This window comes from Amphiura filiformis, chromosome 13, assembly GCF_039555335.1.
Source record: "Amphiura filiformis chromosome 13, Afil_fr2py, whole genome shotgun sequence".
NCBI classification, from domain to species: Eukaryota; Metazoa; Echinodermata; class Ophiuroidea; order Amphilepidida; family Amphiuridae; genus Amphiura; species Amphiura filiformis.
Genome location: NC_092640.1, coordinates 35,076,022 through 35,093,188, shown reverse-complemented (window position 1 = coordinate 35,093,188; position 17,167 = coordinate 35,076,022). Strand labels below are relative to the sequence as shown.

Genomic DNA, 17,167 nt, shown 5'->3' with positions numbered 1-17,167 from the left:
AGTGACATCAGACGCGAGAAATTCTTTTTATCTCTGTCTTTAATTATATTAATTTTACTACATGGCATCTGGAAAAGGTGCTTTAAAATCACTGAAAAATACCAAGCTATATAGCCAAAAAAGTGTAAATTTCAGAGTAACAGACAAAAGGACACATTTTCTACCATTATTTTTAGTATGGTCATTGGACATTTTGACCCGAAAAAAAATGGTACAAAGCTGATTTTTGCACCAGACAAGCAGAATGCATCATAGAACATCATATCCAAAATCTGAAAAAAATTCTCTTTGGGGAGATTCTTTTTATCCAAGATGGCCACCATAATGGCTGCCACAACATCATAATAATTAGCTGTATCTCAGCTTCTGAATATAGCCAAAAATGTGTAAATTTCAGAGTAACATGCAGAAATGACATGTTTTCTACCATTATTCTAGTTTTCCCGAATTCATCCACTGCACATTAATTTTCCCACCCAGCCGGTGTGCTCCTATATATATCTCATCCCAAAAAAGGAGGGTTCACTATAAAATATGGGACTTAATTCAGTGGTTTAAAACAAAAAAAGTCTTGAGGTTATCATATGTTAAAATTTTGTTCATTTGGGGATTCAACCTTCTACTCTTAATTGATAATGTCTTTTCACTGTGAGAGTTCCATGTATGTACCCTTGAAAGAACATACTTTTGATGAAATGCTACAGTGCATCATGTGTGTTAAACCCATATTTTGTTATTCATATTTTGCACATTATATATTCTCATTTGTAGTATGAAGTTGAAGACATCCAAGTCCTCCAGACAGCACTTGTGAGATATAAGAACGACCTGTCAGAATTGGAAGCCAAGTCAGGTTTAGTTTATGGCAGCGTTGAGCAAGAGCTTACCGAGAGTGATAGGTAAGGCTGGTATTGGGCTATTCCAGTTGAAATCCACACTACCCCTGTGGAAGATTTTGGAAATATCATCCACAGGGGGAGTATGTTTTTCAAATATAATTGGTCAGAGTTAATCATTTTGAAACCCATACTCCCCCTGTATTATGGCTTTACCTATATCTTCCACAACTGGAGTAAGTATTTCAAATGGAAGTTACGCAATTGTGTATATTCTATTCAAAATTGATACTCCCTCTGTGGCAGACTTTAGCTAAATCTTCAACAGGGGTTGTGTGGATATTAAATGGAATAGCCCATTTGATGCATATGTTAATTTGCATAAGGCTATATTAATTTAAATTGTTTGTCTCAAACCTCTTCAGTCTTTGAAAACCTAATGCAGAATGCAGTTTTTTTTGTCCTTTTTTATTGTGTAATGTAGATTTTTGAAATGCTTGTCAAGGTGACTGTTAAGCATTGTGATACTGTGATACCCATATAAACGTTGTACAATGTGCTGAGTGAATGTTAAAGAAATAAATTACAAATACATAGTCACCATATCTTGAGTTTGTTTTTTTTGGTTTTAAATTTAAAAAATGACTTAAAAATAACCTAATGCGCACAATTTTACGGGAGCATTGAGGCAAAGGATTTAGGGCTCATATTGAAATTCCCTTACACAGGAAGGTGTGCGCCATCCTGCAGCTTTCCTGTGCTAGCCTTCTTTTGTTAAAATCCTGGGCAGGGTGTATCACTGATGCATATAATCCATCCGTTTTATGACCGAGCTTTCCTGAGGGCGCGCTTAGCGAGGGGAATCCTGCCTTCTTTCTGTGTGAAAACGTGGTAGGGTATTTCAATATGAGCCCTTATTTAATATAGCCTAATATAATTTGATTTTTCAGACAGATACATACATACAACTTGGGATTTTTGTTTAGTTTTCTATTTATTGGAATTCGCTGTCGTAGTGCACGTTAGAATATGACCGTCGCTATGTCAACTGGATCACACGTTCTTTGAATCACTGATCGAAATTATCACAACACAAAGCCTATGGCATATCAAAATTCGGAACAGGTGTATGAGCCCAGGCTTGGAGCAGTAACCAATGGTTACTAACGTGCACTACGACAGCCAACAAAATAACTGTTTATAAATAAATATAAGTAAGTAAATCTCCTAACCCTCCGAAACCCAACAAAACCCAACAGTCTTGGTGGTTCTCCTTCGCCGGAATGGGGGCGGGCAACACACAGACCTGAAACTTTTCAGCTTTTTAGCGGATTTCAGCTTTTTTTGTTGCTCAAATGTATTTGTTTTCTTTTATTTGTAGGCAAATTTGAGCTATTTTCACTGTTTTTTTAACATTTTCGCCTTTTTAAAGTTTCATAAGACACCGTCAACCACCCTGAGGGAGTTGGGGTCAGTGTATAAATCCATATTCACATCATGAAAAAAATCAAATGTATTCAATTTGCCTGATGTTATTTACTGGAGATCAATAACATTTCACTATTTTTCCCTTGGAGAGCTTAAATTTCTTGGAAGAGTAAATACTTGTATTCATTTGTCACAAAGTCGATTACACAATTTTGCTCAAGTTGAATAAAGTGTGACCATGAGATGCCGAGACTTCTAAAGCTGTTAAAATATATATGAATAGTATTTATATACTATAGTCTCAGTGATCCTCTTGGAAAGCAACATTCATGAAGGGAAAAAATTGATCAAGCAATTGCTTAAGGGAAGGGGTATGAACGTTTGGACAGTATTTATTGTGGGACATTAGAGCACATCAGACATATCGAATTGCATTCTGAATCTGAAGAATGTCCTTCTGATATCAAATAATTTTGATTTTTTGAAATTAGCAATGTAATACACATTTTATGGCAAATCATTAAAAATTGATATTTTTGATATTTAACAGTACTTGAAGTAAACTTTATAAATCTGATGATTTATACTTAACGTGTATGTAGGTGGGATGAAAAGCCGACGATCAATTGAAAATTTTGACCTTTTCAGTATTGAAGATATGGATTTTTTTTCCCAAAACACCAAAAAAATTAGGTCTTTTTGGGAAAAAATCCATATCTTCAATATGAAAGGTCAAAATTTTCAATTGATCGTCGGCTTTTCCTCCCAGCTACATACACTTTAAGAATATATCATTAGATTTATAAAATTTACCGAGGACTGTTATATATCAAAAATTTGAAAACTATCAAATTTTTATAATTTGTCATAAAATTTGTATTATATCGTGATTTTCAAAAAATGAAAATTATTTGATATCAGAAAGACATGCTTCGTATTCAGAATGCAATTCGATAGGTCTGAGGTGCTCTCATATCCCACAAAAAATACTGTCGAAACGCAATAAACGCTCATTCTGGATCCCTTAAGGGAAGGGGTATGAACGTTTGGACAGTATTTATTATGGGACATTAGACCACATCAGACATATCAATTGCATTCTGAATACGAAGAATGTCTTTCTGATATCAAATAATATTGAGTTTTGAAATTCGCAATGTAATACACATTTTATGGCAAATCATTAAAATTGATATTTTATGATATTTAACAGTACTAAAGTAAACTTTATAAATCTGATGATTTATACTTAAGCGTGTATGTAGGTGGGATGAAAAGCCGACGAACAATTGAAAATTTTGACCTTTCAGTATTGAAGATATGGATTTTTTTCCCAAAACACCAAAAAAAATTAGGTCTTTTGGGGAAAAAATCCATATCTTCAATATGAAAGGTCAAAATTTTCAATTGATCGTCGGCTTTTCCTCCCAGCTACATACACTTTAAGAATACATCATTAGATTTATAAAATTTACTTCGAGGACTGTTATATATCAAAAATTTGAAAAATATCAAATTTTTATAATTTGTCATAAAATTTGTATTATATCATGATTTTCAAAAATGAAAATTATTTGATATCAGAAAGACATGCTTCAGTATTCAGAATGGAATTCGACACGCCTGAGGTGCTCTCATATCCCATAAAAATACTGTCGAAACGCTCAAAACGCTCATTCCAGATCCCTTAAAGCTATGTTATTTTTCAACTAATCAAGTATAAGTGATTGAAAAAATACCCTGTGGACGGACAAATCTTTCAAGTAAGGGTTTTAAAAGGTTTTTCAAATACTCTGCGTGCTAGCCATAGGTGTCAGCATTAAAGGTTCAAGTTTTATGATATTTTCTCAAAAAATCAAGAGTTATCTCAAGAACCATGAACCAGTACTAGGCTTGTTTGTACTCATTTTAATGCATTCATGCTGATTCCAAATATGGTCATGGAAATGTACAATTCTGAATTTTTTGGATTTTTAAAGAAAATTTGTTGTCTGCAGTCACCACCCATGTGGAGAGGATTATGCAAATGACTATAAAAATCACCGTAATGCGTAAATAAATCACAATTTTTCCGCTAGTTTCACTCAAAGTAAATGTAATTTTTGCCCAAAACAGCTGATTGTTTAAGCATATATGGCAATTGCCATCAAACTTAATCCACCTTTGAACATTTTATATGCATACAGCCCAAGTCCCAAAATGGGACAATGGGGGGGGGGTGGTCAGGCCTGTAGAACAGGGTTTGTTTTCATCATCTAAGGGCAAGTTTTGTTTTTTACTCCGCCCAGGACAGTCAGTTACATACCTTTTTGAATGTTCAATGAGTGTATAATTTACATGATTTTTTCCCTCCTATTAATTCTAACCATGTTCAGGTGTGAACTGGAAGCGCTACATCGTGTCAGACATCAAATTATGGGAGAGATTGCAACAATGGAAACACTCATAGAGAAGAAGCTGCAACGTGTAAATTCACCAAAAAAGGTTTGAGGCTTATACTTTACTAATTGAATTTCTCTTAGCTAGCTTTTATATCAGATGTAGTATAGAGAGCTGGGAAGTAGTTGAAATTAACTCTGAAATTAAATACTTTAGCATTCCAACTCTTCTTGAAGACCATCTTCACAAGTTTCATGTATGATAATCAAATAATGTATGCAACTCTAACTCAAACAAAGGTTTGACCAAGTAGGGATAGGGCACTGTGACGCAGTGGTACAGTCTTACTTGGAATCCGTGCGTTGTGAGTTTAAACACTGGTAGTGCCATCGTGTTGTGCACTTTGGCAAGGCACTTTACCTTACTTGCCTCTCTCTACCCAGGAGTGAAATGGGGAGTTATTATGAATATGGTCCACTGAGCACCACCCAAAGGTATGAGCATGCCTTGGACCTTGTATATCAGCTGACATATTCTAACGACGGCGGAATAAATGTAAAGCGCTCTGATATATGCGAAAGGCGCTGTATAAACGCCAACATTTATTTAAGGAAATATAATTTCATTTTGATACAGCCTGCGCTGTAGTGCATAACTGATTCAAACTTAAATATTATGGGCTGTTCCAGTTGAAATCCATTCACCCCCTATGTAAGACATGACCTTAATCTTCCACACAGGGAGTGTGAATTTCAAATGGGGTTACCTGAATGGGTGACTCCATTTGAAACCTAGACCCCTGTGTGGGAGATTAAGGACATGTCTTCCATAGTAAGTGTATGGGTCTCAACTGGAATAGCCCAATCCTTAAACTCTGAAATTTGGAAAATATTGACCTTGTTGGTGTGTGAACACTGTATTTGTTAACAAGTTGTGGCACTTGACATAAGGTCATACATATTTTTAGGCAGCATGTTATTTTTCTACTTGATGTCATACAAAAAATTCACACAAAATTCCTGTTTAAAATGTATACAAAGTACAAAACATAGATGACCAAGTAGTATCGTTGTATATAGTTTGTTTTTTAGGGCCCGGAAAGTATGTCTCAGAGCTTTTTGTTTTTTTGATGCGAATTTTTCTTGGATGTATTGGTCAATATGTTTTTACACAAAAATGTCAGTGAAAATATGATTTAAAAGCATTTGTTGGAAGAATTGTGTGACTAACACTTTAAATTACTATAAATATTTTCGTTATTTGTAAAAATATCAAATTGTGAAAGATTTGAGCATCTCAAGCTAGGGGGAAGAGGATAATGTACATTGAATTTTAAAATCTTTGCAAGCTCTGAGACACACTGTTTGTTTTTGGGCCTTAAGCCATGGAAAATGAATTGTTTGGTTATGGTTCCCTGCTGCTCAAAAAGTGTGTATTTATTTTGCCATCCATTACTGTCTGGGATACTATAAGTGTCTGTTAGTATGTCATTCATTGACGAAATCGCCTACTCAAAACTTACTGACTTCTGGAAAATGGCCGTGACCAACATTCAATTTACAAACAATGTGGAGGCGATTTCTTACAGAAATTACAGTTTTATATACATATGGATGTGAAAATTTGTTAACTTTTGGACTATGTCTATACTACTAAATAGAATACTACAGACTCCCCTTCAGGCCTCAAAATATATTGGGGGTGGGTGGGGGTCCGAGCTATAGTCGGTCAAGGAACACTAACCAACAATTTATTTTCCATGGCCCTGAAGAAGATATCTTACCCTTCCCAGAATCCTTTGTATCATGATAATGATATATCACCTAATTTCATCAAATGACACTCCCATTACTTTGTACATATTCCCTTTGTTTTCATTTTGAGAATAGACTGGCTAAACATTGGTCAGTAGTCAAGAAATAAACAAATATTGCAAGATCTGGATGTGCTCTGTTCATTGAGGTATACTTTGACACTGTCGACCCATGATGCACTAGATAGGAAATCAGTACAGAAATGGGAGAAATGCATTATGGGAAGTGTAAGATATCGGCCCTGTAATAGCCACGCCAATTACCTTGCATTATGTCTTGCTTCATTCCCTCATTCTTGTAGACCTCAGTAGTATCCGATGAGGCAGAGTTATTAGCTGCATCAGCTGAAAACTTGGAGATCATCAGAGAGGTATAAAACTTTGTAGTGTTTATGAACTGACAAATCTGTATCAATCTGTGGGAAACCTATGAAATGGGTTTCCAGTAGAAATGCATACACCTCCTTGCAGGGATGTAGCTACGGCGAGCGGTGGTCAGAGCCCGGCACTCAGATTTAAAGCACACAACTTAATAAACAATTTAAGCTCTAGCATCCAGTACTCAAGTGTCAAAAATTGCATATCACATAGAATTTGGCAAAATTTAGGCATTTTCAATAAAATTGTCAATTTCACAAAAAATTCCCTCAAATACCACCCGGCACTAAAAATTCCCCAGCTACAACCCTGCTCCAATGGCATGACCCTAATCTCTCACAAATTGTGAATTTCAAAACACCAAAACAAAACCTTGAGACGAGCTCCTTTCTGGACAGTTCCACTCAAAAACACCATATTTCTGGACATTGGTGTTTTTTTAGCATTGAGATGTATTGACTTGCAAAATAGTTTTTTTTTGTGGCTTACATTAATTACCCTTCTCAAAAGTAGCAACAGAGAATCAACAAAAACTGTGCAACCCTTGATACATACAAATTAGGCTTGAACTCAAAGTATTCCCATTTATTGGTTTCCATGTTATGCAATTTGATGCTGATTGATGCATAAAAAATGTTTTCTGAAAAAGTTTGATTCAGATTTGTCAGTTTTATTTATAGCAAGTAAAATGTAATGTGGTATATGTTCTGTATATATCAGCTAAAACTGGCATTGAATTCCATGTTGTGTTGAATGAACAGATTCGAAACCAAATATAATTATGGCACGGAAAAGATACATTTTGAAATGTGATTTATTTTTTTGGTGAGGGAACGGAAGGAGTATTTTCATTTTTAGAATTCTACAAAGTCTTGGTATCAGAATTCAATGTCCAGTTGGAATGACTTATCAAAGCTAATCACAAATATTATAAATTGCTATTCGCCAGCGAAGTGGTTACATAACTTCTTGGTAACTGGATCACACACCTTTTGGTATTGGTAGTACATGCCATAGACTTTGTGTTGCGATCATTTCGATCGTGGTGCAGAACTGAAAAGCGAGATCCAGTTGACATAGTGATAATCGGATTACTCGTAACACTTCTGTGGCGAATTCTTTACAAGCAGCAAAAGTAGAATGAAATCATTTTCTGTTGGTGATGGGCAACTAACAAATGCATTCAAGTCTGCAATATATAATATACATGTATATGTCACAAATTCATGTCATTTCATGAAATTAGCAATTCCACTGAATTTCTCTGATTATATAAGTACAACATTTTGAATGATGTTTTTAGATCCGATGCATCCGTTTTTGAGCAATCAATACAATATTTTATTGGATGTACATTTACTCACACATGCAATGTTTTTGGGTGTATTGGTCAATTGCAGTTAAAATCCATATACCTATGAATGACTTGACCTTATTCTCCCACACAAGGACTGTGAATTTCAAATGGATTTATCTGAATGAGTGGTTCTATTTGAAATTCACACTCCCTGTGTGGGAGATTAAGGACATCATGTCTTCTAGGGGTATGTGGATTTCAGAATAACTCATTCTAAAATATCAAAATCAGCTGTAAAAGTTGCATGTGCACCTTTATGCTGGTTTCATACTACCCTGCCGCTTGCCGCTGAGCGGCGGCGGCACGCCAGCATTGCAGGCAAGCGAACATAATAAAGGCTTGTCATTGGTTGAAACGCCCTGCCGCTTGCCGCAGCGGCAAGCGGCAGGAAAGTATGCTGGAGGCTTTAGTCTCTGAAAAAATCTGTCATACAGAGTTGATTAAATAAGACCCACTAAACAGAGACATTAGTGAAACGATCACAGTTTATGTTTAAATCATTATATGCACACTTAATTAATCACATATTTAGATGGTTAGTCTATTGGAAGAACAACGATCTATGCAGAATTTTCTTCAGGACCTCAACAACGATACCCAAGTCTTGCAAACACACATGTCCGGGAAAAACACAGAAGAGGCGACTACCTCCTCACATGGTGGTCTTCATACTGATGTTTTGGTGCAAGAACTCCTGAGTGTGAAGAAAGAACTTGAGGAGTATAGAGCATTAGCCAAGAAGGAACTGAAATCAGCAATAAGTGAGGTGAGAGGAAGGAAGGATAGAGGAGAAGGAAAGGTTTCCTAATATGGTGGAGGAAAATTTAGGGGTCCGAATGATAAAATGGGCCAATTGCAATCTACATGGGATGATAAAGCCAGCAACAATGTGTTACTCCCAAAGACCAGATAGGGGGAGGGGAGTTCTTTATTTTGGATTGGGAATGTATTGCTGGGATGGGATTCCAAAACCTCAACCCAGAAAATATACCAAATTTGATGAAAAAAGACCCACAAATGTTCAAATTTTGCTAAAAAATAATGAAAAGTTAACAACCCCTCGCATGTAGATCTCCCCATATTACAAGTTTTTGTTCTGAACAGTTAATACCATGCGGCATTTCTCCAAACATGTAAAAGTTGGTTTTGTTGAAAGGGGATGTACCCATCACTCATCAGGGCTTAACTAGAGAATACATACATACCATGTTGCAATTTGTATTCTATAGTTTGTTCGGCTTATATTAATTTGTTTCTCGCATTGTCTTACGCCCTGCTAGGGTGACGCATATAGGCCGCCTCCTTCTTCATTGCTTATTATAATTGGCGGAAAATTGACTCACAGCATCGTGTATTGTTATAGAATGGTGTGCACACACTTGAGCGCAGCACTTACGCTAATTGCCCATTGCGTAATGTATGACTGATGCTCTATTATGTGAATTTACGCAAGCATAACTGAGGACCTATTAAAGAGCGCAGTAACAAAATCCGAATAATAATTTTCACCAATTATAAGCTGAACAAACTCCATAGTTATATCTCCATCTGTTTCCTGTGCTGTCTTATCTAAATGTGCAATAGGCTATATTTCCAATTAAAATCCATACTTCTCCTACAGAAGACATGACCTTAATCTCCCACACAGGTGGTGTGAATTTCAAATTGGGTTGCATGAATGAGTGACTCCATTTGAAATATACACCCCCTGTGTGGAAGATTAACATCATATCTTCCATAGGGGGGGCATATGGATTTCAACTGGAATAGCCCGTTGCTGGTAATGGGTTTCCTAACCATCGAGGATACTGTTTCAATCGATGACCATTGAGCTAGTGCATATATAAAAATCCATACCATTACTAACACTTAATAACATTGGGCTATTCCATTTAAAATCCACACTACCCTGTGGAAGATTTTGGAAATATCTTCCAGGGGAGTATGAATTTCAAATGGAATGAACACATAGGCAGCTCTATTTGAAACTCACCTTCCCTCTAAGATTCAGGTTGAATCTTAGAGGGTATAAGAGATTCAAATAGAGCTGCCTAATGTGTTCATCCCATTTAAAAGTCATACTCCCCCTGTGGAAGATATTTTCAAAATCTTCCACGTGGGGTAGTGTGGATTCTAAATGGAATATCCCAATTTGCTTATATCATGTCCAATTCAAAATGTGTTGCCAGTTAAAAAATGGGCTATTCTATTTGAAATCCATACACCCCCTATGGAAGACATGACCTTAATCTCCCACACTGGGAGTATGAATTTCAAATGGGGCTACCTGAATGGGTGACTCCATTTGAAATCTGCACTCCCTGTGTGGAAGATTAAGGTCATGTCTTCCGTAGGGGGTGTAAAGATTTCAGTTGGAATAGCCCAATGTTTCCACTGCAATTACTCATCTTACTTGCATTTATTTGCTCTGCAGCTTGTAATATATCAACTTCCCATTAGCACCTATATTTACAGTTGCATTGTGCATGTAACTAAAATGTTCATTCACAGGAGCACAGGAGGTAAATGTTCAATGATTATTTTCCTATGTCAGATTGACTGAGTATGGACAGTAATAGCTTGGGATGCATGTGTATGGGGTGGGTATTCATGTGTGGGGATGGGTTGGAGGGTGTATTATGCATATATTTTCCACCCGCAACTGTTCACTTTTGTATGGTCGACAAAGGTTAAAAGACGTACAAAGGGTTTTTAAAGTTATTTAATGCAGACGATTATTTAAGCAAAACAACATTGATTTTAATCGACGTGATTTAAATTAAGCAACCTTGACTCCAAGGGCCTATGGTCGCAGGTCTTTACAAGTAGGTGTGACTGAGTGACTGTTTAGGCTGGTATTACCCATGCGCGGATCCAGGGGGTGCTTTGGTGGCTGCAGCATCCCGGGATATGAATCGCCAAAAAGAAGAGAGAGAGAGAGAGAGAAATGAAAGAAAGAGAGAAAGAAAAAGTATGCACCAAATCGCGCAAATTGAGTTCAGAAACGCAAAATTCCACTAGGCAAGGGGGCAGAAACTCCCGCCAACGGGTGTTGCCACCTGGACCCCCGACAGGGGGCCATCCCCCTGGACACCCGTTTTGGTCACTAACTTTACATAGCAGGAGGAGCAGTCCTGGATCAGCCGGTGGTATTAACAATTAACTATATGGACCCTGATATGGAAATACATTACATAAATCTCCTCCTTCAGTTCATTGCAGCGTAATGAAGAGAACATTTATGCATTCAAGGAAATGGTCTGCAGTTCTATAGAATAGACCTCTGTTGCATTATACTTTGGTTTCTGATTAGAAGTTAACATGTACCTGTTTTGTCATGCAGAAGAATTAGTTTTACAAGATTTTACCTTGATTTCATTGGGTACAGACTCTTGTGGAATGACATTGCATGTAGCACGGCAAGCTACTTATTATCCAGATAATATTAATATAAGGTCCTTACTGACTGGTGTAACTGATATTGGCAACTATGGGCACAGCTAAATTGTTCATGTAGAACATTTTTCCAACATGGAAATGCTCATGCAAGCAAAATCACACACATACATTTAGAGGCCGGTCGAGTGCAGATCCGTCGGAATACGATTTTCAATATGGAATAAATGCTAACCTCATCGTGACATCATCCAAGCAGCAAAGTTCATTTCCCATTGTAAAGGTGTTATCCGACGGATCTGCAGGCGACCATTCTGTTTATATCCAAGCTTATTATGTGTTTTCACTATTTCTGATATTGAGTTTATTTTTGATGTTCTTTCCTGCTGCTCTATTTCGCCACAGCTGAAAGTCAGCATTATGGCCGAAGTAAGACGAGAGTTTTCTAGCGACACAAAAGCCTTGCATTACCAACTACAGGTGGGGGATTTGATGTTTGCTGTGAATTTTGTTGTTTTGAACCTGGTTAAATAATTATTAGTGTATGAAACACCTTAATTTGATTAAGACGGATGTAGTGTGGGCTCAGTGCAACATCTCCATTGTGGTATAAAGTTATTAATGTTAACACCATTGCATTTATACATGACATTGGGCTAATCCTGTGGAAGATTTTGGAAATATCTTCCACAGGGGGAGTATGTTTTTCAACTGTAATTGGTCAGGGTTAATAATTTTGAAAGCCATAACTCCCTCTGTATTATGGCTTTACCTTTATCTTCAACAACTGGAGTGAGTATTTCAAATAGAAGTTACCCAACTGTCTATTCTGTAGAAGACTTTAGCTAAATCTTCCACAGGGTAGTGTGGATTTTAAATGGAATAGCCCATTACCCAGAGGAGCTAATGGAGATGAGTCTTTGTTGCGCTGAGTCCTCAATATTTTTAAGTAGGAAACCAGGTTATTTTGAAATATTAGTAAGTATAGACATTTTCAAATCAAAGTGTTCTAAGACAGCTGGCATTTGTTTATAATAACCCAGTTTGTAGTGATATTCTGGGTTGCACACATGTAATGGGTGTCACTTGCGAGCACGAGAGCGTAAGGACACAAGTGTATTGGGAAGCTGCATTGCACTCTGTACGCACCTGGTGGAAGTGAGCTGGTTTTCCCGAATGTTTCCGATGTTGATTTGAAAAAGTCTATTGTAATAAATGCTTTTTGGATGTAGTGAGATTGGTTTTATATTGTTTGTTTTATTTATTTTTGTGTTAGACAATTTTTAGAGGACAAAAGATGTGCTGTGATTTAGTAATATACCGTAAAAACACGATAGTTAGCATATGTGCTTACTATCAAGCGTTTTTAAAATATGCAAACATGAAGAGCCCCATCCGCAAAAGTGTAAAGGGTTTTGAGCAAATCATTGATACACAGTTATATACGAATAATTGAACCTGCAAATGTGTATCTCAACCCCATTAGCTTATTTGGTAAAGCGCTGGACTTTGGTACAATTTCATGTTTTCAAAATCGCTAGATAGTAAGCACATATGCTAACTATGGAGTTTTTACGGTAGAGGCAAGGCAGTGTGAACTTTGTTTCACCTCAAGTGTGGTAATAATTTATGTGGGTATTCTCCAATCACAGTATCAAATTAGGCTACCCTAGTTGAAATCCACACACCCCCTATGGAAGACATGATCTTAATCTTCCACACAGGGAGTGTGCATTTCAAATGGGTTACCTGAATGGGTCACTCCATTTGAAATCTACACTTCCTGTTTGGGAGATTAAGGTCATGTCTTCCATAGGGGGTGTGTGGATTTCAACTGATAACCCATTGTGTGTACTAACGTAATCCTGAATCCAGAGTCTATACACATCATCATTGGGCAGGAAAATCTTTTATGTGTCATTGGCTCCTGAGCATGTTTAAAGCAAAACCTCCTATGTTACCATTTGTTTTAAACTTGTTCAAGGGCCATAAGTACATTAATACCAAACTGAAGGCGATGCAAAGTAGTGAATTTGTAACATAGTATTTACATGTGCTGGATGTTAATTGTTATGTGTTTGCTTGTGTTCATAGTAATAACAGTGTGAAAATTGGAGTGATTGTAGTTTTTACTCCAAATCTAGTGGGGTAGCATGTCCCCTTAGCATTGTGGGTATTGGTGACTTCCTGTCAGAAATTCTTGGCTGTGAAGCTTCTTCTGATAAGGTTTGTATATAAATTTTTCCATAAATTCCAAAATATAGAGAGTGAAAGATGTCTGTATTTATCGGTGTAAATTTTGAATCATACACTCCAGGATTCATGTAACACAACAGTGAAATTGACCAAATTGTACACAGGAATCCTATGGGAAAGAACTTCACGGCTGACGGTTTCTGACCATACGTAACCGTATAACCTACATTGCTCAGGGGACACACTGGACTTACCCCAAATCTTAATTTAGCTCACATGATTTGAGTGGGAGAATGTTGACCCTGTAGGTGGCCACATGTGTAACACTGGGGCAAACCTGCCATATTGAATTGCCGTGTATGGGAACCAAAATGGTTTACATGTACGCATGAATTTTGTGGTGAAAGCCAGAAAGGAAATTACTTTATTTTAAACTAGTGTGTTAAAAGGGTTTCAACACCAAACATCAAGCTGTTTATCAGCATTGGGCTATTTCAGTTGGAAATCCATACACTCCTTACCATAAGTTATGGAAGACATGAACTGAATCTGCCACACAGCACAGGGGGTGTAGATTTCAAATGGAGTCACCCATTCATGTAGACCCATTTGAAATTCACTCACATCTGTGGATTTGTGCTTTAAATTATAAAATTGACTGCTTGAAACAAAGGTGGGAGTGGGGTGGGACTACCTCCGATTGGAATTCTTTCCCCCAAAATGAGTTGGCAGGTTCTACATCCTTCAATGAAGGATCAGTATTTCGACCCCTGTCCCCCCCTCCCCGGCAGATTTTTCACCATCTGCACCAATTGGAAATGTCTAGTTACGTCACTGGTTGCAAATATTGGGTTTTATGGTGTCTTGGGCCACAGTGAATAACAGAAAAGTGTGCTGAAGCTAGTGGGTTTATGTCATTGCGTAGCGCACTATTAATCACTGCGTTTTGTTCTAATCTTTTTGAAGCACTCATTTACTGCCATATACTAACTATTGCTTGAACTAACAAAATTAGTTTATAACACTTTCTGCATTTTTTTGTGTCATTCTCAAATCACTTTTTGCATGAGAAGTGAGATGAATGGAATTGGCTATTCCAGTTGAGATTCATCCACCCCCTATGGAAGACATAACCTTAATCTCCCACACAGGGGGTGTAAATTCAAATGGATTCACCCTGTCAGGTAATCCCATTTGAAAATCACACTCCCTGTGGAAGATAAAGGTCATGTCTTTCATAGGGGTATATGGATTTCGACTGGATTAACCTAGAGACCGAAGTTTACCGTTTTCTAAAATCCATTTTCCGTGTTGTAATCCGTGTTGTAAAATTTGTAAATCCTTATTTTATGAATAAAGCTTTAAATGTAGAAACAATAATTATGAATGATATTAATGTCACAATAAAGTCTCAATATTCCGATCAATATGCTGATTGGAATATTCTCACGAAAATAAGCCGACTGTTACGATGGTTGGATAGGTAGGGGGTTCATGAGTGGGTAATATACCTTTATTTTGGTATTATTAAACAGTATTTTTATCATAAAAATTGACACACACAAATCAAGATTGTTTTTAACATTTTTTTCTCTTATCTTTTAACAATTTTTGTCACGTCATACAAAAATGACATTTTCCGTGTTGTACAATGTGCCTCCGATTCCGTGATTTTTTTCTGTTTTCCGTAAAACGGAAAACTTCGGACTCAAGATTAACCCATTACTGTGTACTATCATTCATTTAGGTCTTGTATGTCATAATTACAATCATGTTCTTACTTACTCCCAATTCCAGGGAAAATACAGTACTCATTTTTTGGGAGTTAAAAAATATCACGTGTGTCCTGTTTTGCCAAGTAAAACAGCTCACTGAATTCCAATCATTTCGGACCTAACTGGCAATATTTGGCATGGTGGTGGGGGATGGGGCAAAACCTGCATTTTTGCATGTTTTCATACAATCTAAGTCACAAAATTCATCAAACACTTCGAATAGGCTATTTTATAGGCCAAGGTGTTACTCTTGAACTTCGTATTTCATAACAATTGGTTTTAAAATAGTATAGGACTATACACACTGATAGGAGAATTTGTACGTGTTGAAAGTGTTTGGGCTTAAGCTTAGAAAAAACCAGCCTAAAGATATGCTTTTGCCCCATATTTCCAAAATATTTGCTAAATATGAAATTTGGCTTTTATTGCAACTTTTGTTTAACTGAAGGATCAGGATTGAGCTATGTTTTAGTTGGCAAAACAGGATAATATTTTTTTAATCCTAAAAAATTAGTACAGATTTTTCTGGCAAATGTCAAATTAAAATTTTTTATTCACACTAATAATTTTTGTTTATATGTAACTTTTTTTAAGGCCAAAGATGACGAGATCAGAAGACTGCGAGCTCTTCTAGGTGAGACTGCTCTCCGGGGCGAGACCACTCTCCTGGGTGAGACCAATCTATTGCAAGGTGTCAGCCAATTATCGCTTTCAAGCAATGGACACGAAGAAACTGAGAGACAGAAAGATGAACTTATGCAACTCAAAGATCTCCTCTTGAAGAGGAATAGCGCTATGGCCAGTCACCAACCAGAGCACCGGAGGAAGATGGATCAGGGGGAGTTCCACCAATCAAGGAATGGGAAGAGGTGATGGGGGATGGTGCAACATGGTGTGCTTGATTTTCACATCGTGGGATAATTTATGTGGAATAGAATGCAAAATATGGAATATCATCAGCCAGTATATGAGGAAGGACCAGGGGGAGCTGGTCATGTTACGAAATGGGAAGAAGTTTATAGTATGATGAATCATGGTGCCAAAAGTTAGATGTACTTATTGAAATGGTGTGCTTTACTTTACATGGGGGTGTATGGATTTCAACTGCAATAGCCCATTTGTTGACAGGAAGAGCACCCCTGGTCCTGGTAGTAAATCTGCATCATCCATTCCGTGTACATCCATATCAAAAGGATGCACTTGTCGGCTGCTACATGTGTCTCATTTCACATAATAACTGGGAATAAATGCCAGACTCATTTCAAGTGGAGGTCACTTCAAATCATCCTCAAGTCACATGGCTTATTAATACAGAGAACATTCCCTATAAACCATGTCACTTGGGGATGATTTGAATTGACTTCCACTTGAGATGAGGCTGGTATTAATACCTAGCTATTATGTGAAATGAGGCACATGTAGCAGCCGACAAGTGCATCGTTTTGATATGGATGTACACGGAATGGATGATGCAGATTTACTACCAGGACCAGGGGTGCTCTTCCTGTCAACAAATGGGCTATTGCAGTTGAAATCCATACACCCCTCTATGGAAGTCATGACCTTAATCTTCCACACAGGGAGTGTGAATTTCAAATGGGGATACCTG

General features: G+C 37.1%; 1 protein-coding gene across 5 annotated transcripts in view; it reads left to right on the top strand.

Annotated features, from left to right (window-relative positions):
- Window positions 1-16,657, top strand: part of LOC140168272 (uncharacterized) — a 246,724-nt gene extending 230,067 nt beyond the window's left edge. For 2 of the 5 annotated variants that reach the window (XM_072191627.1, XM_072191624.1), the window contains 6 exons: window positions 772-899; window positions 4,640-4,748; window positions 6,759-6,827; window positions 8,724-8,957; window positions 11,993-12,067; window positions 16,153-16,657. In XM_072191627.1, the coding sequence (XP_072047728.1) occupies window positions 772-899; window positions 4,640-4,748; window positions 6,759-6,827; window positions 8,724-8,957; window positions 11,993-12,067; window positions 16,153-16,431 (894 nt within the window). In that variant the 3' untranslated portion in view covers window positions 16,432-16,657. The remainder of the gene's footprint in view (window positions 1-771; window positions 900-4,639; window positions 4,749-6,758; window positions 6,828-8,723; window positions 8,958-11,992; window positions 12,068-16,152) is intronic. The other 3 variants (XM_072191625.1, XM_072191626.1, XM_072191628.1) reach the window with 3 other exon arrangements.
- Window positions 16,658-17,167: the final 510 nt, after the last annotated feature.